General features: G+C 35.9%; 4 protein-coding genes and 1 long non-coding RNA gene across 5 annotated transcripts; 3 read left to right on the top strand and 2 right to left on the bottom strand.

Moving 5' to 3' along the window:
• Nucleotides 1–3,458: 3,458 nt before the first annotated feature.
• Nucleotides 3,459–4,341, bottom strand: LOC113474880. Its single transcript, XR_003396586.1, has 2 exons — nt 3,682–4,341; nt 3,459–3,582 (listed from the first exon to the last, which is right to left on the bottom strand). It is a non-coding gene; the product is annotated as an uncharacterized LOC113474880 (long non-coding RNA).
• A 171-nt stretch (nt 4,342–4,512) lies between these two features.
• On the bottom strand, nt 4,513–5,553 carry LOC108950052 (CD209 antigen-like protein D). Its single transcript, XM_026837620.1, has 2 exons — nt 5,280–5,553; nt 4,513–4,766 (listed from the first exon to the last, which is right to left on the bottom strand). The coding sequence occupies exons 1-2, from the start codon at nt 5,551–5,553 to the stop codon at nt 4,513–4,515; spliced, it is 528 nt and encodes a 175-aa protein (XP_026693421.1).
• Nucleotides 4,912–7,963, top strand: LOC100176247 (actin-related protein 2/3 complex subunit 3-like). Its single transcript, XM_002127924.5, has one exon. The coding sequence runs from the start codon at nt 6,848–6,850 to the stop codon at nt 7,385–7,387; it is 540 nt and encodes a 179-aa protein (XP_002127960.1). The 5' UTR covers nt 4,912–6,847; the 3' UTR covers nt 7,388–7,963.
• Nucleotides 7,957–15,621, top strand: LOC100181610 (tudor domain-containing protein 3). The gene is made up of 16 exons (XM_018814878.2): nt 7,957–8,060; nt 8,378–8,477; nt 8,866–8,925; nt 9,247–9,410; nt 9,984–10,125; nt 10,369–10,440; nt 10,754–10,928; nt 11,292–11,368; nt 11,604–11,931; nt 12,182–12,295; nt 12,605–12,718; nt 12,988–13,045; nt 13,204–13,429; nt 13,625–14,314; nt 14,661–14,780; nt 15,358–15,621. Exons 1-16 carry the CDS (start codon nt 8,026–8,028, stop codon nt 15,478–15,480), a joined length of 2,598 nt encoding a protein of 865 aa, XP_018670423.1. The 5' UTR covers nt 7,957–8,025; the 3' UTR covers nt 15,481–15,621.
• A 6,795-nt stretch (nt 15,622–22,416) lies between these two features.
• Nucleotides 22,417–24,551, top strand: LOC108950051 (protocadherin-7-like). Its single transcript, XM_018814703.2, has 3 exons — nt 22,417–22,631; nt 23,704–23,947; nt 24,372–24,551. The coding sequence occupies exons 1-3, from the start codon at nt 22,492–22,494 to the stop codon at nt 24,549–24,551; spliced, it is 564 nt and encodes a 187-aa protein (XP_018670248.1). The 5' UTR covers nt 22,417–22,491.
• The last annotated feature ends 7 nt before the right edge of the window (nt 24,552–24,558 follow it).

Here is a 24,558-nt window from a genome sequence, read left to right as displayed (position 1 = left end):
GAAAATCCATATTGTATGAATTACAGATTTGCTAATGTGCGCCATCTGAAAACCTTCACAATCTATCATAACTTGGATCTATTGAAGCAAATAATAATCGCTACGAATAACTTACATGTTGCTGGTAAACATTTTCGTTGTTGAGTATTTGTTATATAATTGTTGAAATGTATAGTTTAAAACTAGGCTTAGTGCAAACAACTATTCAAAGTAGTTACAGACCACCGGTGATTAGACACGCTGCTCTTGGAAAACAACATATACTGCGACCTTTTTAGATGGAGTTATAACTACTACACGCTCGGGTTCAATTCAAACTTGTCCACAACCTAATTTGGTCTGAGTGGTAAATAGGCGGTAATATTTTGCAAATCCATTTTCATGAGTTACAGAGTTTTTAATACTTGGCCATCGAAAAACTGCGCAACAAATCGTCACCCGGATTTATAGAAGCAAATGGTAGTTGTGTGGAAATCCTTCGTTCTCCTGGTAACAAAATTAATCGGGTATCGTTTCCATCTTTACTACTTGTACCGATTATCTGGCGAAACAAAATTATTTCATGAACATTTTAGTGGTGTAATATGCGCACTTTCAAGTCTAAATGATGATTAAATGTGTTTATACCAGTAAACTAGTATGGCAACAACATTTTTCAAGTGATTTGCAGGATTTGTTTTTCCACTCTGACACTTATGAAAGCAAATATATGTGATGAGCTCTTCTCTATTGTGAGTGATATATAAATATCTGTGCACCAATTATCCCGCTAAATCATCCAGTCAAGCCAATTCCACCCTGTGGTCATAGGTTATTTATTGATGTTATTTAGTAATTGCCAAAACCTTGATGAAAAGGACTTAAGAGTGGTGAAATGATTGACTGTGTACAGTTACATTTTTTATGTTTAGTGACAATTTTTTGAAGCATTAATTGTTCTTTAGTTTTAATTAGGACTTCTGTATTGGGTGTTATTCTGTTTGCATGTATGCTTAGTTGTTATAGTGGCAGAAATATCATTCAGCAAATTTTGTTACATATTTTATTTTAGTCCACCTTGTGTGTTTTAATTGATCGGTTGTTTGTTGTGTGCACCAGATTTTCATGTAATGTAATGAACGCTTTGTCAGACTTTTTTATCCATCATTGCCAGATAGTTTCTTGGCTAAAGTCAATTTGTTAATGCAGAACTTGTGTACTTTAATTGATTTATTTTAATAATTGTTTGTTGTGTGCATCTAATTTTCATGCAATATCACTTTGTCAGATTTCTGTTTTATGTTTATCATTGCAAGATAATATCTTGGCTAAAGTTATTATATCATTTGTTGATACTGTTAATGCTGTGCATTCATTTCATATATTTAGTAACATAACATTTATTTGGAAACCATGTTTAATTGTTATTGATTGGCTGTTTGTTTGGTGCGACAAATGACTTTTTATCAGTTTAAATTTTAGGTTCGTTTTTTGACTAACGACTTTGGTTTTATTTGTACACCTTGTTCAATTTTGATGGTTTAGCTTTTAGCTGCGTTTTTTTACCAATGACATAAGTTTTATTTATAAACTTTGTTTGTAAACCTTGTTTGTTTTAATTAATGTTAGGTACATTTTTGACACAAGTTTTATTTGTTAATTTTTTGGATGATAAGCCGGTAGGTGCGTTTTTGACAGAAGTTTTATTTGTGTATTTTGGTTGTTTAAAATTTTTGTGCATTTTATAGAAATGCCCCAGTCTTTTCCTTGCATAGCTATGGTGTCTAACTATGCAAGGGTTTCTCCTGGTTGCGAGAAACCCACTGCTGTGACTGGAACCTTGACGCGGTGCAGTGGCTTTCCACCAATACCAGTCGACACCATTAAACTAATGCCCAGTATATATTTCCCCTTTTTGTCGTTAGATTTTTACCAGTTACACCTCTTTAAAAAAATGCTCATTAATATGTTTGTTAACAAAGCAGCATTTTTCAAAAATTTTAGTCTAACGCTTTAAATAAATCCCAATATTCAACTCTCCAACTTTGAAACACGAAAGATTATACACTAATTGAAAAATCAACCGATAACTTTGGTTTTGTTTAATTTTTGAAATTTTATCAAATTTTGATGTGGTGTAGACCTACTGAAAAATAAAAGTTCCATTTAGAAATTAGTAATTTGTTATGGTGACTTACAAGTATTGTAAAAAAGACAGGAGCATAGCTTAATAAATGGGCGCATTTCTATATTACAAAGACCGCTGTTACTTCAGGATATTTGGATATATAGTAGAGTGGGGGAAGTCGGGACACCTTCAGCGTAAAATGTCCTAATCGTGTTTTTAACAATGATCCGTGGTAGTCGCGAGAATACGGTTTTATAATTCTTTAAATGTTCTTCGTATACTACCAAATTGGAGGAAAAATTAGAATGAAAAGGTGTCCTATCTTCCCTCACCCTACCATACGAGAGGGACGAAATCCCACATTAATACACCAGTACTTGGTCAAAACAAATTTGTCCATCTGTTCTTATTAATTAATCGGTCACCTGATTCTGGTTTTTAATTAATAACTTTTCGTAATGTTTCGGACTAATCCGCTGACAAGAATCTTTAATTACTTTTTATTTACAGCCTGCTGGTTGCTTTTGAATACACACAAACAAATGTATATTATAATACGTATATGGTATATGCCATGTCTTCACTCGTAACGACTTTTATCAGCCATATGTGCTGTGTTTAGTCTTGTTGAGGTATCTTAACTATATATAGTAGGGTGGGGGAAGATGGGACACCTTGTCAGACAAGGATTTTTTTTTATTTTCTTTTTACGGACCCCCAGGAACATGGTAAAAACGGTAGTATAGGGTGGGGTAGGAATGTAACATGTTTTATTTTATATTTTCTCATCCCATTTGGTAGAAAACAAAGAATATTTACACAATCGTATATAACAGTACCCTCACGACTCTAAAAAGCGTTGTTAATTGTTAGAAACACGACCGGAAACTTATTTGTTACCGGTATCCCATCTTAAAACCAATGTATATTCCTATATACCGGTTAGGTATAAACCATGATGTTACCACACTCATGATATGGTATATAGTCCTGGGTATATATTTGTGGGCCGTTTAACAGCATAAAATAGAACCGGTCCGAATAAATGCCGTACAACATATATATATATATATATATATGGCTGAGTGGTTATTGGTTTGGTTTTTGTGTTTTTGCTGTTTTGTTCACTTGGCTGTAAATCGGGGCATGCGTTTCTTGTGTCGTCGTATCGTCTGTGACGTCATTAGCCATATTGTAAATGTCATCTTGAGTACTTGTGTCGTCATCTTGAGTGCTTGTGACATCACCGGCCATGTTGTAAACGTCATCTCGGGTACTTGTGTCGTCATCTTGCGTATTTGTGTCGTCATCTGGAGTGCTTGTGACGTCATCTTGAGTATTTGTGACGTCATTTTCACGTTTCCCACCACGAGGCACGCTGTACACGTCATCCTGATTGATTGTGACGTCATTTTGATCGTTTGTTGCTTCACCTATACTACTGTATATGACTTCTTGCTGTCCCGGATTTTGATCTGAAAACAATAAATTAACTCATTCTATCTTTTTTTTATGATTGTTCAATATATCTAAACACAAATGTATATAGGTCAACAATTTGTTATCCTTAATACCTGAACTAGTGCCTTGGTAGTCCGGCTCTTGAGTGACATCTAATGTGCTTGAATCTTTCCCGCTGTTCTTTTTCCTAAAAAAACGTTTGAATATTTTTACGCTATTTTTGCATACATGTTATATCTTCTAAAAATGTGGCACAACAGTTGTTAGGGTCGTCACTTTTCGGCCCCTGGGCAAAAAATTAACGACAATTGCCCCAACCCCAGTGGAAACTAGTAGGTTGTCCAAATTGTCAGTCATACATTTTATCCACCCACAAAGTAGTCACATACGTGGTAACTCGTAAGCTGGTTGGAGGTGCATGAAACAGAACACCCCTGTTATAACGACTGGCGTTGCTCCGCCATGCGAGGATAAATAAGTTACATACATGGTAATTCGTAAGATAGCAGGAGGGTACGAAACAAGACACGTAACCCTTGTTACCTACCTTAGCTTTATACAAATTATCAATAATATCACTGCGGCCGCCATTCCCAACACTATACCGATCACGAAATAAGGCGGCGTCGTCCCTCCGTATTTGCTTGTTATCGGCATTGACGTCATGTGTGTGATGACGTCGGTGGTGACGTCAGTTGTTACGTTAACTTTAATAAAACGGTGAAATAATTAGAAAAAGCATAGTTCAGATTGTGTATGTCGCAGTGGAAATAAAGAAATATGGGATAAAGACGGAAGTGCTATCCCGTCTTACCCCACATTACACCATGTGAATAACACAACATGCAAAACAGTTATAATATCCGCCCTATAATAACAATACATAACTCGTAAGCGGGCACGAGGTGTAAGAAACAGAACAGAGCTACACAGTAAACTATTAATTAATATTGCATTCTATATTCACCTGCTTTTCGCTGACAAATGTAATATCTTTTTTGATGACACGGAATATCATTCCATTTGTAATTGCTTGTAGATCTTATCTCAACACAATATTCATCACCAGATGAGTTGTTTGGCTCCTTATGGTCCCAATTTGCATAACCTGGTGACACCATCGTTCCGTCATCCCAATGGAAACTTGAATTACGCATTCGTTTCAAACCGATGAACCAAGCATCACGATAACTTGTGCCTGATAACAAACATAAAATACATAGTATAACTTTTTATTTATCTTTTCGAATACGAGAGCGGAGATTGTAACTTCTTACTTTATCCTCGCGTAGCCGGAAAACGACAGTCGTTATTACATGGGTGTTCTGTTTCATACACTTCGTGCCCGCTTACGAGTTACCACGTATGTAACTTTGTGTGTGATTGTTTTTCTGTATGGCTTAGAATTTGGACAACCTCGGGCTCATAATATTTAAAGATCAAACAGAATGGAATTAACAGCAAAATGATCAATGTTCGTAGGTTATTTAGTATAGGGTGGGGAAAGATGGGACACCTATATCACATAAAATCCAAATATCCTGATCATGTTTTATACAATTAACAACAGTATATGGGAGTCGTGAGGGTACGGTTTTATATTGTTTTGAATATTCTTAGTTTGCTACCAAATGAGACGAGAAAATACATTGAAAAGCTGTCCTATCTTCCCCCGCTCTACTATTCATACATGAGTATACTAAATAAATACCTTTCGGTATCAGTTTCTCCAAAAAAGTTTGAACCTCTTGAGTTTTGATTTGTGCAAGTTTAGCGTCCATTGACTCACACGCAATAGTTGCATTATGGTAGGTAACTCTACTACCATTGTGTATATAATACTTCCATGCACCAAGTTCATGCCAAACTGGTTGCATGTCTTCGCTTCCAGTTGCTCTTGCTCCACCAACCAGAAAAACAAATAACACGAAATACAGTTTATCCATCTGATGGTCCAATACTATAACCGCATCATACACCACCATATACGTTGCAAACATATATTGTTGATCGCACATGCGACTTAATAAACTTAAATTGCCTATAGGTGTTGTAGCCAAACTTTAATCGGAAGCATAAGACACTATTATGCTCGCTTCCGCCAAACAATGGGGTATAGATCGTTTGTTTGAGCGATCATTTCCTTTTATATAATCTAAAATATAAATAGGTAAGTGTGTAACCTAAGTTCACAATTAAACAGGTACGTTCGTTTAAAGTTAAGCCTGGGAGTTGGGAGAATGAATGCAAGTCACAAAACAATGCAACCGTTAATTGCTCCAATTACAAAAAAAAACTTGTGGCAAGGCTTTACTTTTTTGTCGCCTACTATGTAGGCTGTTATATATGTATTATCTATGGTTGTACACCCGTGTTATGAAGTACTTCTGCCAAGCGAGTGGAAACAATTAACATTCATTCCTTTAGCCCGTTGTTTGTTTGTACTGGATTGACGTAGTGTTATACTAAAATCTTATACATATCACCCACAAAGTGTCATACGTGAGTCGTAAGTGGGAACAAAATGTATAAAACAGAACGCCAACTGTCCTTGCCCCGCCATGCGAGGATAAATAAGTTACAGTCGTTTTATTACTTTAATTTCATTATTACACCATTTATTGCGAAATGGTGCTCTCATAACTTAACAATATTTATTCTTAGCACTTTTTGTAGATCAAATATTATTTATCCCCTTTTTTTATTAACTTCAGTATTTTCGCCAAATAAAGTTTGGGCAGTTGATTCGCCAAAACAAATGAGGAAGTGCCAGAACCCAGAAGATTAACAGTTGGTATAATTCTGTGTTTTCTGTCTGCACAAAACTGTATTAGTAAACGTAAATTATATACGAACCTGCTAATTATACAAAGTACAAAGCTTTAGATCAGTTAAAGTGCTGTGCAAAAATAACACAGAGAGCACAGAAACCTACGATGATCATACAAAGAAACGAATGAAATGCGGGCTTGACTTTATACTTAACGTATATTATCAGTGTGCATAGTATAATGTATGCGACTTGATAATTACTTGCACTATTATATACAAACGTTAATGCAAACTCGGTGCTAGTGAAAAGTCTTCCCCCCACCTTATTTGCTAACCACTAACACCTATAACCACTAACTACTAGCCCCTATAACCACCAACCACTAACACTTTTCACCAGCCTATTCTGCTATGTACCGGAGGATTCTTCACTAGTGCCCTGTATTCTAATAGCTTTTATTTCACTCAGATAATTTCATTGTTTTTAGATAAAGACAGTGTAACATTATGCCTGCTTATCATTCTGCTCAAACTTTTCAAAAATCCATTGGCAACCTTGCGTTGGTTCCAATTAAGTGTCCAACCAAATACAAAGGCCCGGCACCGCGTCTGCCAAATGATGCCACAGATATCATTGATGAAACGATCGGGTTCTTTCGTGCAAACATCTTCTTCCGGAATTACGACATAAAATCTGACGCAGATCGTACACTTATCTACATCACATTATACATCCAGGAATGCCTGAAAAAGCTGCAAAGGTGTGCCAATAAAGAGCAAGGAAGAAAGGAGTTATACACCTTGGCTGTTTCTCCATATGACATACCTGGTGACCCAGGTTTCCCATTAAATGCCATGTATTCCAAGCCACAAAGCCGTGCGGAAGCCGACCAAATGAAGGCTTACATCGGCCAGCTTAGATTGGAAATTGGTGACCGTTTGCTTGAGAAAGTTATCGACCAGGAAACTGGCAAACCAAGCAAGTGGTGGATGTGTTACTCCAAGAGAAAGTTTATGGAGAAAAGTCTCTCAGCACCTGGAAAATAATAACACTGGTCAAAAAAACAATAAACGCTGATCTAATAGACAGTATAAACAAGCTGCAAATGTTATCGATATATACTTATTATAAATTAACTGGTTATCGCAATCAAAACCTATAATCATATATAGTAACTTGTGTTGATTTTTTCAAATTGATTAAACCGAATTGCTATAGCATAATTCCGCTTTCTACGACTATTCAGAACACAAATTTAAATTAAGAATTTATAAACCTTAATTCGTAGGTCTTAACCCAGTTGCTCTAAACTGGGGACATAAAATTTGCGCCTTTAGATTGTCAAGACACTAAAAGCATATTATTTCAAGTGTAAAATGTATTCAACGTGTTCTGATGTCGTGTTTACAAATATTATACTTACAAATCATAAGCATTATCCATACTTGCTTTAAATAAAATATTGTGTTACATCTTTGCACTTATATTTTGATCCACAAAATAGTTATTTTAATTGAAATTGGAACATTTAGTCGGTTAAAAAATAAAAACTTTTTTCATGGAATGTTTTTGTGTGCCGCTGTATATTCATTGTAAGCTATATACGGAAACAAGCTTCTATTTAGATTTCTATAGGTTGTCGAATATGTTAAGTTTAAATACTTTTGCTGGATGATTGTGAAGTATGGCTGCATTAATTGAATTGAACAAACAGGGATGGTAAACACGATATATTTAATTATTTTATTTTAAATTGACATTCCGTGAAATAAACCTTAAGCATGACAATTTTTTGTTTGAATAAATGACTCTCATTTATTTATCCTCACACAATGAAGAGATTTTATTTAAATAAAAGACCGGCGATGTCATTTGGGCGAAATATATCAGTAAAAATTGCAGCCAACATGATGAATTGGTAATACAGGAGTGCGTATTCATGTCTTCCTATATTTATTTAAGTCTTGCTATTTTTTTATCTGGGGCTTATGCCCATAAACCACAATGGTAGCAACAGGTCTTTTATGTTCTCCCAGGCATCTTACTAGTGAAGGCCTGGATAAATGCAAACAGGAGCTCACTGCAGTTAATAAATCTGCAACAAATATTAAAGACATAATCTCAACTGCACTGAATGTAGGTAGCATGTGTACAACTGTTGATAAAATGTTTGATATATTTTACTGAGTCAATTTAACTAACTTACGATTGTGAAAATATCTTTTCACTGTATTTATTTTTGTCATTATAAAGTGGAATTTGAACATAAGTTTTGATACTGGTGTATTGTAATATGAATTGTTATAACTTATCTATCCTCGCATGGCGGGGCAACGACAGTCGTTATAACACGGGTGTTCTGTTTCATACACCTTGTGCCTGCTTATGAGTTTCTGTGGATGTAACTTTGTGGGTAAATAATGTTGGCGTTTTTTTTATGTAATGCATGCCTGACAATTTAAACAAATATAAATTAAAACAATGTTTACTAATATTCAAGTTAAAACAATCCTATTTAATGCAGTTCGACATCGTGGGGATTGGAGATAAATATTTTCCTGATGATATCAACAAGTTAAACGAGGTATGTGAAGTAACTGTTGTTGTAACATTGTGCTATTGTTATGGAGGACGGAGTGGCTATCATGGATAATTTATGGTCGAAAATTTCTTTCTGTTATTTATCATGAACATATTTTTTCTCGGTTATAGGCATGCACAGTTAGCACAACGCCACCAGTGACGGACACTGGGTTGAAGCAATTGCCCTGTCTTGCCCAAAGACACATACGCCCATAATGGTAGCAGCATCCGGCCTCCAACTTATATTCTTTGGGTTTAGAGGCAGGCGTGCTAATCACTTTGACACGTTGTTTAAAATAATGACTTCTTATTCTAATCGCAGGTCCCTTGTTTACCATGCGTTTTACAAGTTGTTAAAACCCGTAATATATCGGCACCAAAGTCAAATGAAGAGTCGAATCATTCGCCTCGTATGTTGCAAATCCATCTTAGTGATGGAAGCAAATGTGTGGTGGGGATTGAACACGAACATATCAACAAAATATGGTTCGTTTTTATGGTTATCTTAAAGTAGTATATTTAAAATTTTGATGCTTATAGGTCAATATTTAATAATTCTTTTCAACTTCTAAAAAAATGTATTTAAACCAGAAAAGCCACATAATGTAGCTGAAAATAAACATTTTAACTTTTAATATCACTGATATAGTTTCAGTTTTTAACTGAATGTTTGAGATAAAAATTGTATTTACCCATGGGCTGTGACTGACACATTTGCATGTGTCATACATATGTGTGTTTTTTTATCCAGAAAAATGCATCTATTAGTAAATGGCATATAACAAACTTGGTAACATGTAAGCATGCATGAGGTGTATGAAACAGAACACCCGTGTTATACAACTGTTTTTGCCCCTTCATTCGAGAAAAAAAAAAAAGTTTCATACGTGGTAACTTTGTAAGCGGGCACAAGGTGTATGAAACAGAATACCCGTGTTATAACGACTGTCGTTTCCTGGCATGCGAAGATAACGTAAGTAAGTTGCATTTTATTTATTCATTATCTAAAAGTTCAATTTTATTTTTGCTTCTCATTATGGTTAATTTTGTTATTACCAGTCTAGACACTCCACCTGGTGCAAAAATTCGAATCCACTCGAAAGTTATTGTTAAGAATGGCTTCTTATTGCTGAACCCAATGAACACAGAAGTACTTGGGGGTAAAGTGGAAAGTTTATACAACAAGTGGAAGGCGGGAAAGGTGAAGAAATTGTTGTTTAAAAATATATGAGTGTGTTTTGTCTACATAGTGGCCTGTATACAAACCCATATATTTTAAAACATGAAAACATTGGGTGTGTACATAGGCACCTATCATTTGGAAAACAAGGGTGCTCTTTACAGGAACCACCCAATGATAATGTGAAGATAGGATTACAGTTTTTTTGATCTCTTTTTTGTCACTTTAACCAACATTATCTTAACTTGTTTCAATATTTGATAGGAAGGTTGTGGTTTTGCCCGTGGGAATAATATTGATGATGAAACTTCCCCACCATTTGTTCCATTTGGACAAGTAAGAAATATCTTCATGTTTAACTGAATATTATTTTTATCCTCGCATGGCGGGGCAACGACAGTCATTATAACACGGGTGTTCTGTTTCATACAACTCGTGCCTGCTTACAAGTTACCACGTATGTAACTTATTTATCCTTGCATGGCGGGGCAACGACAGTCATTATAACACGGGTGGTCTGTTTCATACACCTCGTGCCCACTTAAGACCACATTTGTAACTTTGTAGGTGATTATTTTTATGAGAATTTGTGTATGGTTTTTTTACATAGAGGAAATGATGATGGTTATTAGCTTATTTTCTCGCACAGAAAATCGCCAAGCATTACAATGCAAACAAACCGTCATTAAAACCAAGTGAAACCTCCAACCCTGAAGCTTCAAGTGGATTTCGGGATCATCGTGAAGCTGCAATTGCTGAAGTGAAGACACAAGAATCTTCAACAAGGGTGTTCGCTGCTTCCGCTTCCCCACAGATCAATATTGGTTTATTTCTAAATATTTTTACATCTTATATATATATGTGTATGTAGCATACCATAAAATTTTGCGCTTTCAAGATAAACCACAGTAGTTAAAACAAGTGGCAGCTTTTATAAGAAACACACTCTACATGGGCGCCAAACCTGGGGTGGCAGGGTGGGCAGACTTACCCAACATTTTCTGCACTGAGTTAATCAGTAAATATTAGAACCTATAAATTAGATTTATTTCCCAGATTCCCCAAATATTTTAAGCTCAAAAACTGGCCTACTTTTTATAAAGTTTTAAAGCTTTTTTTTTTAAATATCTTTCAGGTCAAAAATCGCTTCTTTATTTTACACAAATTATATAGCTTTTTGTTTCCAGACCAAAGTTCCACTCGTAGCAATTACCATGGGAAACAAGAGAACAGTCGGTACAAAGGACAAGACAACAAACACAAGGTTCAAACTTGTTTAAATTATAGATAAAGTTTGGCTATTACACCCTTTGTCCTTGGGCAAGACTTAGACACCTAACAACAATTGCTTCAACCTAGTGGCCACTAATGTGTTGTCTAAATTGTCGGCTACACATAAAAAAATCACCCACAAAGTTACCTATGACTGTCGTTTTCTGGCGACGCAAGATAAAGCAATTTACATTCATTCATTAATTGTATTTATAAAATATTTCCAGCCATCGATAAAAATTGATGAGAAAGTTTGTGAACAACTGATGCAAATGGGGTTTGGTAGCCACAAGGTGGAGGCTGCTGTTGCGAGGTCCATGAATAACTTTGAGGCAGCTTTGGAGGATTTACTCGCATCTGAGAAGGGTGGGAGAGGGAGGGGAGAAGATGGGAGGAATGAGAGAGGGAGGGGAGGGAGAGGAGATGATGGAAGGAGTGAGAGAGGGAGAGGAGGTGGAAGAGGTAGTAGGAGTGATAGAGGTGGAAGGGGTGGAGGAAGAGGAGAAGATGCGAGATGGAGTGGGAGAGGAGGAAGAGGAGAAAGAGAAGGGAGAGGTATGTATTCTAATGTTTACTTTGGGTTTATTGCAATAGCATTTAGCTACAACTTCTTGGGTTCTACAATCCTAGTAATTATTAGTTTAAAAGCATATCACTAACATTCCTGTGCTTTCTTTATTCATTTCACTGCGTGTTTGTTTCATTATTAGAATCATTCAACTTCATGAGCTCTGTGGTTCAGGGTTAGATTCACAGAATTTATGATCATTAAAATAAATATTTCACTACATTAATTACAACACAGGTGGAAGAAGTCGTCGGCATCGTGATAATGATGATGAAGAACAACATGCTTCAAACAAAAACACAACTTTATTTGATTTTCTGGAAACCAAGATTCAACCAACAGAGCCAAAACGTTTGTATTTCTAAGCATGGTTGGGTTTTTGTGCAATGTGATGTTGAATGTATGTAACTTCGCTAGGCGGGGCAACGACAATGGTATAACATGGGTATTTTGTTTCATACACCACGTGTCAGCTTACAAGCTGCCACGTATGTAATTGTGTGGGTGATTGTTTTTCTGTATGGCTGATAATTGAACAACCCATTAGTGACCACTGGGTTGGAGCAATTGCCGTTAAGTGTCTTGCCCAAGTACACACACGCCCACAATGGTAGCACTTTTAGTGACAAATAACACGTACTTACCAATTATCCCATGTAGGACCTGAGAAAGCCACTGTGGATACTGAAGATCAAATGCATGATGATGATCATATTATCGAATATGTTAAACAATTAAGTTTGGTTGAAACTGGTGGGAAGTCGGACAGAACAGGTGATTTATTAACCATTGGTGTCCAACCTTTACATTGTAGGGACTGGTAAATATTTTCATTAAAAGATTTTTTCTGTTACTTTTGCTAGGCATAATGTAGTTAATCTTTTAACTGCAGTGTATTTTTAACTTTTCGACCCCCATCTGGCAAGACTTGAGTTGCTGAAAAGAATATTTAGATGTTCGTATTCTTTTTTTCACCTATATTTTGTGAAGTTTTTATATTTGTAATGTAGTTATGTTAAATTATTTCTTTTATTTTATCACAGAAAATTCCCGGTCATCTGATGCAAGTTATTCAAACAGAAGACCCCAGAATTATTCAAAGTTAGTATAAATTAATTTGTAACAAAAACTTTATTTTTAAAGTACATGTGTTAATGTAAATGATTGTACGTTTTGAGAATGTGTATTTAGTTATTTGAAATTTTAATTTAAAAAAATCAATTTATTTTTTAATATTTGCGTAATTTTTTTTTTTACAGGAATCCACCATTTAATGATCACACCCACAATGATAAAAGCTCATACAGGCAAGGGTATAGTTTCAATGCAGGGAAAAGTCAGAACAGATTCGACACAAACAGAGATCAATCTCGACAACAAAACGAACGAACGGATAAGCATAGACTGTGGAATGAAGAAAAATTGTCCGAAAAAGTTTCGTTTCCAAAAGCGGTTGCGCCACGATTCACCAAGGACAAATCTCAGGTTTGTAAACTTTATATAGTAGGGTGGGGTGGGGAATTTAAGGGAAAATAGGCGTTTTTGTTCCCTTTTATCATCCCATTTGGTAGTAAACAAAGAATATTTTAGAATTATATTTTTACAACTCTAGAATAGTGTTGTTAACTGGACCTGTGTACATACGTGTGAAACCCGGTTACAAATATAAGTTGTATTCAGTACGAGGACAAACCAAACAAGCAAGTTGATTCGAATCGACAACGACCGCCAGAGATGAAGTTTTACCAACCACCTTCGCAACGTAATGGGCAACAACAACAGAAACAACATCAACACCAATATCAACAACCACATAAACAACAACCGCTACAACTGCCACAACGTAATGTGCAAAAACAACCACAGGAACAACAACAACCCCCGTCACAACTTAAAGGGCAACAACAACAACAAAAACAACAACGACAACAGCAACCACATCAACAACGTAATGGGCAACAACAACAACAATATCAACAACAGAAACAACAACAACAATATCAACAACAGAAACAACAACAACAACTGAAACAACAACAATATCAACAACAGAAACAACAACAACAACCACCACCTACAAACTCTGGCAAACAGATGACTTTGGGTGAAACGGCTGAAAGAATGAAATCACAAGGAAGGAAAGTCAATGTTGAACAACATAAGTATAAACATACGCAGCAACAACATGCGCAACAACAACACGCGCAGCAACAACATGGGCAACAACAACATGCGCAACATACGCAGCAACAACATGGGCAACAACAACATGCGCAACCTGTGCAACCTGCGCAACCTGCGCAACAAGCAATGGAATGCAAGTGGAGCGAGGGTTCGTTTTGCCAAGCCAAATACTGGGAAGATTACAAGGTAGTTTGTGATGCAACTGCATAGTGGTTAGCGTGGCTGCCTCTAACCCAGAGGTTATGGGTTCAAGGCTTCACGCTGCTACCATTGTTCAGCAAGATAATTAGCCGTAATTGTAAACAATAAAAAAGTAATTATCCACAAAGTTACATATGTGGTAACTCGTAAGCAGGTACGAGGTGTATGAAACAGAACAGCCGTATTATAAAGACTGTCGTTGCCCCGCCATGCGAAGATAAACAAGTTAAATTCATACACTATTATGTATATCATATAGTACTGTGAAGCTGTCCACCTTTGTTTAACATTGCTAAACTATATGCATTATCATAATATTCATGTGTTGCAGTTTTACAAAGCAAAGATAATGAACATCCATCCAAGCAAGTCAACGGCTGTCGTTGTTTTCCTCGAGTACGGGAATTATGAAGAAGTTCAATTGAAAGATCTCGTACCACTCAGTAATATGGTTGGTTGGTTTTAACAAAATTCATCAGATCATAATTCATGTCTAATTAATATTAAAAAGAGAACTGTATTACTTTTTTTCAACAACGACTGGCGCCAAGGCAGCGATAAGCTTGCCAAGAATCTAGAGGTAACTGGTTCAAGGCTCGACGCTGCTACTGTGGGTGTATCTGTCTTTGGAGGAAGACACTTTAAAAATATTTGAAACAAAGGACAGGTTATATAGTGACAAAATAGCATTTGCTAAAACTCACTTATAGTCTGCTGCTGTTATCATTATGGAAGTATGTATCCTTAATCAAGACACTTACAGCAATCGCTCTAACCCAGTGGTCACTTATTGGTTCTCCAAATTTTCATCTACATAAAAAAAATCACAAAATAATCAGCCACAAAGTGTATCTCGTAAGCTGGCACGCGGTGTATGAACACCCAGGTTATAACGACATGTTGTTTTCCGCCACAGGAGGATAAACTAAGTTACATTAATTTGCTCATAGTTAAAAACAGATTTACAATTTATTGTAAGAAAAAAACGTGTTCGGCGATCATTCTTTCAATATATTATGTATTCATAGGTTAGTCATCCCAATGTGACGTCATATACGGGTCCAATCGCCGGGTTAGAGTTCACGAAAGGTCACCAGGGACCGACAAGATATCCTCAATATAACGACACATTCCGTGATAACGCGAGATAATAAAATCAAATGTTTGGCCGTTAGGTGGTGCTCGTGTTTCTTTGCCGTGATTCCTTGTGGCGTCACTAATTCCTCTGTGACGTCATATTTATCAACGCTTTTGAAATGCCTTTGATAATAAAATTTTCGAATCAAGCTCATCAATTGTTTGTATCAGCAAAAAATTAACAGCGTTGACTTTGATACGAATTAATAAAGCTGGAAAAATTTTACAAAAAAAAAACAATTTGGCAAGTGGCCTTTTTATGCCACATGTAAAGAAAACGGTAACTACTGAAGTAAACGTTTGTTCACAATCATAACTTTGTGGAAACGTATCTCAGTTTAAGTTGAATTGAGCAAAACGTTTGTTATTATTGTTCAACACTCTGTTTGATACAATAAGTTTAAATCAACGTCATTCTGTTACTTCTGCTACCAGGCATAGTACAAACAAATATATCAGTGGCGAAGTCTCGCCGTATGGCAGACGAAACGTTGGAAATACACTATACGTTTTTATACCAGATGAGCCACTGATATATTGTTTTTAAATCAACGTGGTGTTATATTCTTACATAATTTTTATTTCTTCGAATACAGTAGTAAAGATCAAGTTAAATGATGTATAAAGGAAATTAGCAGCAAAACGAGAGTTGTTATAACACGCTATACAAGAAAAAACAACTTGAGTAAAAGCGTGGCAGCTAAACCTACAAAACACACCGCTTTTTATATCAAGATATCGCATTTCTCTTTGTTAGTTTTGGTATTTGATGAAATAGGAAGCTGTTAGGCAATTGGAACTTGATATGTGTTTCGTAAGTTGAGGTTGTGGTGTAAAGTTTATACAGATATATTACTGTAGGTTAAGATGGGATACTGTTAGCAGCCATATTTCCTAATCTGTTTTTAACGATGTGAAAAGAGAGTGAAAACCATCTACTCCCCACTATATCTGCTTAGTTGCATAGTATTATTGGGACAAACATAACACAATTGTTTATTTATCACCTCGATTACAGTGACGAATAGGCTACCAGGTAATTACCAAAATAACAGTCGATGAAAAGCTGGAGTAAAACTTGAGTAAAAGTGTCAGATGAAGTCTAAAGCAAGTAAACTCACAGTGAGTTTTAGTTAATTAATTAAAACAACGAAGAGAAAGGAATTAGCAGCGAAACGAGGCATATCTAATGTTTAAAATAGGCTGATTAAATTTTGTGTTTTATATAATTTGAGTTGGGTCGTTATGTGTATACAGGATTTAATATTAAATGGCATAGTATCGTTTTACATAGACGTATAGTTTAAATCAGATCAGGCTGAATAGCAACCGGGGGATTTTTATTTGATCTGCACGAATTAAATTTTAATCCAGACGATCGACTGAAATATTCATGAGTTTTAATTTTTGTTTTGACAATTATATCAGCCTTAATTCAGAGTAACGACTACGTTTTGATCGACTTTCGGATAACCCCGCTGGATTTTCCAAACCAGTGACTCACCATCGCATAAGACGTCCCACGGTCCCAGCACTAAACGTCTCCCAAATTAATTGATCGGCTCGCTTCCCCAACTTTATTTACCCGACTATAGGATCCAGCTAAGTAGTCCTTTCCCCACAGCGCTACTGCGTAGTTAAGTACCATCAACTCGATTGGCGAATTTTTTAGTTGCTCCCAATAGAATCAAAGTAGGGAGGAAATGTATGGATAAACTCCATTGTTATTATTTAAAACTCGCTTCTCGTTAAGTCGCTGGTCCCGTCCGCCGTCTTAATGAAGGGCTTTGGTTAGAAGTGCGCTTGTACATAGTGAAAAACATTAGCTTTTTAGTATATGTTTTGTGGTATGTATTATTGCAGTTATAACGTATTAGTTTGGGGTGATATAGTTTATGCTTTCATTCTATTAAATATTGTTGGCAGTAAACAAGAAATATATGCAGATTTATATATAGCCGTATCCGCTCGACTAAAAACACGATTAGAAAATATGAAATATAGTACGTGAAGTAAAATGAATATACCGTTAGTAACAAGATCCAATATTTCCTGATCTTGTTTTGAACAATTATATAGTGGATGAGGGGAGATCGGACACCTTTATCACATAATATCTAAATGTCTTGATCGTATTTTAAAGAATTAACAACGGTATATGGAAGTCGTAAGGATACGGTTTCATAATTCTTTGAATGTTCTTTGTTTACTACCAAATGGAAAGAGAAAACAAAATGAAAAGGTGTCCCATCTTCCCCCACCCTAATATACCAAGCCTCATTCAGAGTCGCAAAGATACTGTTCTAATTCTGTGGTGTATGTTTTGTTTAAAAAAGAGAAAACAACCGGTTTCATCTTATCATACCGTATGTACTACATTGTGTGCTAGCGGTTTCCACCTTATACCCTGTTATATTATACGCCAGTAATAAATATTCCAGAGGTAAGTCTGCGTTTATTTTAAATTGATCTCTTTTGTTACATCATTTGTAGCCCATGTTCCGCAACTACTGTTTAGTATATTTATATAAAACTCGACAAAGCGCATGATGCCATGTTCCTTTTGTGTTGGCAACAAATTGTAAGTTACCCCGCATGGGAAAGTATCACTTGGATTAAGGTAATTGCTACCGTGGTTGGCTTCCCAATCACAGCGATATGCCATCAATAACGACTGCTTACGTGGAAATCGAAGTGTTGTCACGCGGCTGATCAATAGAAAGAACGTGTTAAGAAGTTGAACACCAGCTTTCGAGTAATATGCCATATATTTTTGTTTATATTTTCGCATACATTACAGTGGCGAAGATCATATATTAATTAAAAAAGCGCAGAGACGGTAATTTGCAACAAAACGATAGTCGTTAAAAAAGTGTAAAAACTTCTCGAGTAAAAGTGTAAAATACTAAACCGGCTAACATTATTCTAATGTTTAAAAACATTGCTTTATTTTGCTTATTTATTCGGTATTTCCCGTAGGTTTGTCGATCTTTATTAAAATCAATATGAGGCCCATTAAAAGTGTTTCATGTATGAAAGTAGGGAGCCGTCTCTCCACACGTTCCTTAAGTTTTTTCAACTTTCGATCCAGACCTCGTGTTGCAGATCGATCACTGTCTTTGTTTGACCACAAACCGACGTCGAATGGCGAACGTGATTTTTAACATCAACGTTTATATTTCTAATGACCCAACACATATAGTACTGTGGGGTAAGATGGGATGAATGCACATAAACCGTGCATTTAAACCCATACTTTCCGATAGTGTTTTTAACAGTTAACAAAGTTTTTTTTAAAGTCATGATGATGCGGTTTGCAACTTAAACATATGCATTAATAAATGAATGTAACTTATAAGTTACCACGTATGTAACTTATTAATCCTGCGTGGACGGAAAACGACAGTCGTTATAACACCAATGTTCTGTTACATACACCTTGTGCCCGCTTACGAGTTACGAGGTATGTTATAAAACGTCATGTCAACTGCAATACGGTGAAAATATTGTGTTCTGTAGAGCCTATTACAGTACTTTTACACGTTAATATATTTGTTTTTATAAGCGTGATTACAGCGTACAACTTCCTAAATTCCTAAATCCTTTCAATGTTTTCTTGTCCATCAAGCATAACACAGTAAAAGGGAAAGCGATGCTTTTAACACGTGATGTATTGTTACCTACCATTACTATCATCGCTACATCGAACGTGAATAAACGACTTGACGTGGTTCCCATAGCTGGCTATTATAGATATCTATTCAAGAAATTGTTGTTTTAATATTAGAATAATCCAGGGGTGAAATAATGGTAATGGTATGTATAATACTGTAGGATAAGATGGAAACCGTTTGCACCAAAATCCTTTATATTCTGATCATGTTTTAAACAATAGACAACGCTCTTCTTGAAAATACAGTTGTGTAATTCTGTAAATATTTTTCGTTTACCACGAATGGGACGAGAAAAGAGAATGAAAATGTGTTCCATCTTACCCCACCCTGCTATATAAACTATAGGGGTAAATTCATATATTAAACTAGAACTATAAATTTGACCGGTTCACAGCGGCTAACATTATTTATCCTTTAATATTAGAGACCGATTTAATTTAAAACGTCGGACGTCTCTCCAATGCTGTTGAATATAAACCCCTCGTTGAAACGTCGACAAAATTATAATGGACGTCTTAAAATTGGTTTCGGTTTAATCTTTTATGATTGAGATTTAAAACGCATGAATGAGTGAGATCTCTTGTATTCATCATCATCGTAATGCATTAGATCCTGTTATAGTAAGACCCGCATGCTTATCTGGTTGAAGACCTCCGTGTTTCGGCTGTGCATGGTGGAAGTATATATAGTAGGGTGAGGGAAGATGGGACACCTTTAGCACATAATATCTAAATATCCTGATCGTGTTTTAAACAATTATAACCGTCAATGGGAGTCATGGGCTTATGGTTTATTAATTTCTTGAATGTTCTTTGTTTACTACTAAACGGGGCGAGAAAATAGAGGTAAAATGTATCCCGTCTTTCCCAACCCTACTGTATAGCATATTGAACAGATGGCTATAGTTTAAAGGATAGGTTCGCATATAAGTTCGTAACATAGTTATTGCCAGTATTTTGTTCCTGTATAGTAATGTAGGGTAAGATGGTATACTTTCAGGGCATGGTATCGCATCCTTCTTGGTCGTGTTTTTAACAATTAACAACGCTTTTTTAGAATCGTGAGGATACGGTTATATAACTCTTAGTAAATTCGTTGTTTACTACTTAAGTACCAGCGTATCTACTATATATGTGTATCAGCATACGGTAGCAGCTTAACACGTAAATTAAGCCTACTTAATCGTCGTATTTGATTGTAATGGCGTTTACATGAATACTAAGCCTTAGTATTTGCTAACCAGGTTTTATTCTTTACTTTTGTGTCTTTGTAATTCCAAAGCACAATCCAACTCATTGTTGTTAAGCACACAAATACGAAACAAAAGATCCAAAGCTTCCATTGCTTCTGTATGGTTGACGACGAATTACCAGGCCGTTTTAAAGATCGTTCTTAAGTAACTTATGTAATATATGAAACAATTTGTACAGTATTGTAGGGTAAGATACCGTTAGCACATAAATCCCATATTTCCTGATTGCGTTTTTTGAGCTACTAACAACGTTCTTTAGAGTCGTGAGGATACGGATTTATAATTCGTTGAATATTATTTGTTTACTACCAAATGAGACGAAAGAATCAAGAATAAAGTACCATTATAGTTAACGAAATACGTCCAATTAGTAATTGATTAGTATTAAAATAGTTGCAGTAATACGACTGGAAAAATAACAAAAATAACGTAGTAATAAACCAACTCATATGAATGAATGAATGAATGAATGAATGAATGAATGAATGAATGAATGAATGAATGAATGAATGAATGAATGAATGAATGAATGAATGAATGAATGAATGAATGAATGTAACTTGCACTCCGCATACATTATATTGGCCAATAGTCATGATCGAAATACGTCCCACAGCGAGCTATGACATGCCGTCCACTTATAATGTTAAGTAGATGATTTCAAGTTATTCGGAAAAGTGGGCGGGTAGACTTGAGGTGTTATTGTTAGCTTAGAATTCAGGTTTCATCAGAAAGTTTAAGTTTTATAGCGTTAGTTTTAGGAAAAACCATTATATAGTACTGTGGAGTAAGATGGGACACCTTTAGCACATAATATCTAAATATCCTGATTGTGTTTTAAACAATTACCAATAGTCTATAGAAGACGTTATTGGATACGGTTTTATAATTCTTTGAATATTCTTTGTTTACTACCAAATAGGACGATAAAATAGTATGAATAGGTGTCCCATCTTCCCCCACCCTACTTAAACGCCATAACCAATTTTTGTTAATCTCTTTGAAAACGAGAGCGAAGATCAAATTAATTAAAACAACGAAGAGAAGGGAATTAACAGCAAAAATGACAGTCGTTAAAACACACTATATGAATACGTGAAATGTGGTTTATAAATTCGGTCCTAATAAAAATATTGTTGTTTCAATCTAATCGTTTGCTTGTTTCGTTCGCAAACACGAATATACTGTACAGTATTATACGAAGAAAGCAATCGCTTTATATAGAAGAGCGTTTTACAGACGGGGCGGGTAATAAGATTATGTTCCTTGCGTGAAGGGTGGCCAGCTGTAACTCGGTGCGCTGTTTCGTTTCACGCGAAGATTACTTTACATTAACCGAGCGCGCAGTAAGTTATGCTCTAGGACGTTTTACTGAGAGTTGACTTGAAACGCAAGGCGTGGATTTAATTATTGTTCTCGCGGACCACGCAGACGTGTACACTGCTTAGATTCGAGCGCATAATTATACACGATGTTATGCATGCAGTGCTGGAATGGTGGTTTGCTAGTAAAGCTGATATTTTAAGTCATCAGTACGTTCAGTGTAGAAACAGTTTACTAATAAACAAACTGTTTACTGTGAAGTCTTGTAAGTTAAAGATAACTGTATAGATAGAACAAGAATTGTAGAGAATTTGTAACTTTTTTTTATTTCTTAATTTATCAATTATGGTTTTAGTTTTTAAACCGAAACGTTTAGAATGAAAGTAGGTTCTTATATACAAGCCGTCAGGTTTATATTAAGGGAGTTTTGACGATGAGGATATTTGGATGAGGATATTTGGAAATTATGTGCTAAAGTTGTCCCATCTTCCCCCACAGTACCATATGAATTGAGACGTAAAGATGTATTTACAATTATCTAAAAGTGTCTTCCATAAAATGCTCTGTGAAAAGGTCTAATTAACTCTGATCGATAGTTGGTAGTTCATGCGCCTAAGTGTTGTAACTTTACTGAGATAGATTATAGCGGGTGTTAGAATTACTTAATTAAATATCGACAGCTTGTTTTTATCAACAGGACGTTTAATATCTAAGCTATGTGTTAATGAAACATGTGTCACAAGTACTTAAAGTGTGGTGGCTAGCTTGGCCACATTATGAAGACCTGCCTTGTGTTAACATTGGGAGTATTGATAAGCATAACCAGAGTGTGGTCGCTTAATTTTCAAGTTTTTGAAGAAGGTAACGCGGATGAGATCGTTGGCAATATTCCACAGCAGAATGGACAAACTTACCGGTTAGATGGTGTTTTACATTATATATAGTAGGATGAGGAAAGATGAGACATCTTTAGCACATAATATCCAAATATCCTGATCGTGTTTTAAACAATTAACAACGGTCTATGGGAGTCGTGAGTATACGATTTTATAATTCTTTGAATATTCTTTGTTTACAACCAAATGGGACAAGAAAAAGAATGAAAAGGTGTCTCATCTTCCCCCACCATACTATATATGTATTCGATAGTTATTTTGTGTTAGTTGCTAAACACTTAAACATTTTTCCAAACTTTCGTTTTATGCCAAAAAATTACTTTATATAGAATTATGGGGCAAGAGCATGTTTTGGACGACTAACAACGCCATTTTAATGTCGCGGGGCTATACGATTGTTCGTAAATATTCTTTGTTTATTACCAAATGGGACGAGAAAATGAATTGAAAACACGCCCGTCTTACCAAAACCTCTTATATAAAACTATTTCAATCGAATATTTAGGAAATAAAATAAAGTTTTCAGTTAAACTCAATGTTATTTTTGTATAATTGACGCGATGCCGGCTGTAAATCGCTTCCACCCTGAAGTGTAATTATGATATTGCGTATCGATTCTTGTATTCCCCAACCCCCAGTGTGGTCGTCTTGCAGCAGATGCGACAAACAACATAAATCGTCTTTAGTTTGGTGTCGTGAAAACTGGGATTTACTTTTCATTAAATATATCGGCCCATAGCAGCACTCAGTAAACACCGAACAAATTCATGTTTAACGTCGGTCGTTCTGCTGCTAATTACCCTTTCTTTCGCCGTTTTAATTAATCTGGCCTTCGCTACTGTATTCGATGAGATAAATAACAATTTATCCTACGTTTAGATATATGATGTACTAGGGTAAAAATAGGATATGTTTTATTCTTTTTTCTTGTCACATTTGGTAGTAAACCAAGAACATTTACAAAATTATAACCCTAAGCACGTGACTCTTAAAGAGCTTGTTATACTTGAAAAACATGGGATTTAGGTGCTAACAGTACCCTACCTTACCCATAGTACTATATGTTTTAATATAATCTTATATTGCCAACAGTCTATCAGAGCCTTCCAGCTTTTTCACACTGATTGAAGCAACCGGGGAGTTAAAAACTACGCAAGGAATTGACCGAGAAGCGATACCCAATGACGTCATCCAACTTATTGCTGTCTCCACGGCTTCAGTTGCTCCAGTTGAAATAAATGTTCAAGTAGTCGATACAAACGATAATGCTCCGATCTTCAACCAACCAGCACACGTTGATGTCGATATACCAGAAAGCACAGAAGCTGGCGCTCAGGTTTGTTAAACAAAACCCAGAGTTTATCGGTTCAAGGCTCGGCGCTGCTACGATTGTGGACGTGTGTGTATCATGAGTGAATTGCCAGCCAAACGTAAAATAATCACCCGCAAAGTTACATACGTGGTAACTCGTAAGCGGGCACGACGTGTATGAAACAGAACACCTGTGTTATAACGGCTGTCGTTTCCCCGCCTTGCGAGGATAAATAAGACTCATTCAATCATTCATTCAAACCTAATTTATTATTTGTTCAAAATCATCCAAAATATTGAATACTTTGTAACATGTAAGCCGGCACGAGATGTATGAAGCCTTCACATTAGATGCGCAATATGACACCCAGGTTAAGACTTGAATTGCCCCAAGGATAAATAAGTAATCACCAATAATTGCATATAGTTTAACCTTTCGTTTTGAACAGTATTTTCTACCAACGGCCACCGACCGCGACTCGCCAGCAAACAGTGTTTCCGCAAAGTATTCGATCGTTGAAGGAGATACAAACAAGTTCGGCTTGTTGGTGGATTCTTCCCCTGGTCAGGAAACACTGCTGTTTCTCGTGACCAAAACCAAGTTCAACAGAGAGATACAAGTACGTTAAGAATTTA

Source organism: Ciona intestinalis, chromosome 14 (genome assembly GCF_000224145.3).
Source record: "Ciona intestinalis chromosome 14, KH, whole genome shotgun sequence".
NCBI classification, from domain to species: domain Eukaryota; kingdom Metazoa; phylum Chordata; class Ascidiacea; order Phlebobranchia; family Cionidae; genus Ciona; species Ciona intestinalis.
Note: the sequence above shows the minus strand (reverse complement) of the source record. Positions and strands in the feature narration are given on the sequence as shown.

Bases quoted from the DNA above. Each gene is read 5' to 3' on its own strand.
- LOC108950052 (XM_026837620.1), bottom strand. From the start codon at position 5,553: ATGGTGGTGTATGATGCGGTTATAGTATTGGACCATCAGATGGATAAA. The intron at 4,767-5,279 runs GTATTTATTTAG...GTTTGTTATCAG, and splicing joins GGAGAAACTGATACCGAAAG to GCACAAGTTATCGTGATGCT.
- LOC100176247 (XM_002127924.5), top strand. From the start codon at position 6,848: ATGCCTGCTTATCATTCTGCTCAAACTTTTCAAAAATCCATTGGCAAC.
- LOC100181610 (XM_018814878.2), top strand. From the start codon at position 8,026: ATGGCTGCATTAATTGAATTGAACAAACAGGGATG. The intron at 13,430-13,624 runs GTTTGTAAACTT...AGTTGTATTCAG, and splicing joins TCACCAAGGACAAATCTCAG to TACGAGGACAAACCAAACAA. The intron at 14,315-14,660 runs GTAGTTTGTGAT...CATGTGTTGCAG, and splicing joins AATACTGGGAAGATTACAAG to TTTTACAAAGCAAAGATAAT.
- LOC108950051 (XM_018814703.2), top strand. From the start codon at position 22,492: ATGAAGACCTGCCTTGTGTTAACATTGGGAGTATTGATAAGCATAACC. The intron at 22,632-23,703 runs GTTAGATGGTGT...TATTGCCAACAG, and splicing joins CAGAATGGACAAACTTACCG to TCTATCAGAGCCTTCCAGCT. The intron at 23,948-24,371 runs GTTTGTTAAACA...CGTTTTGAACAG, and splicing joins GCACAGAAGCTGGCGCTCAG to TATTTTCTACCAACGGCCAC.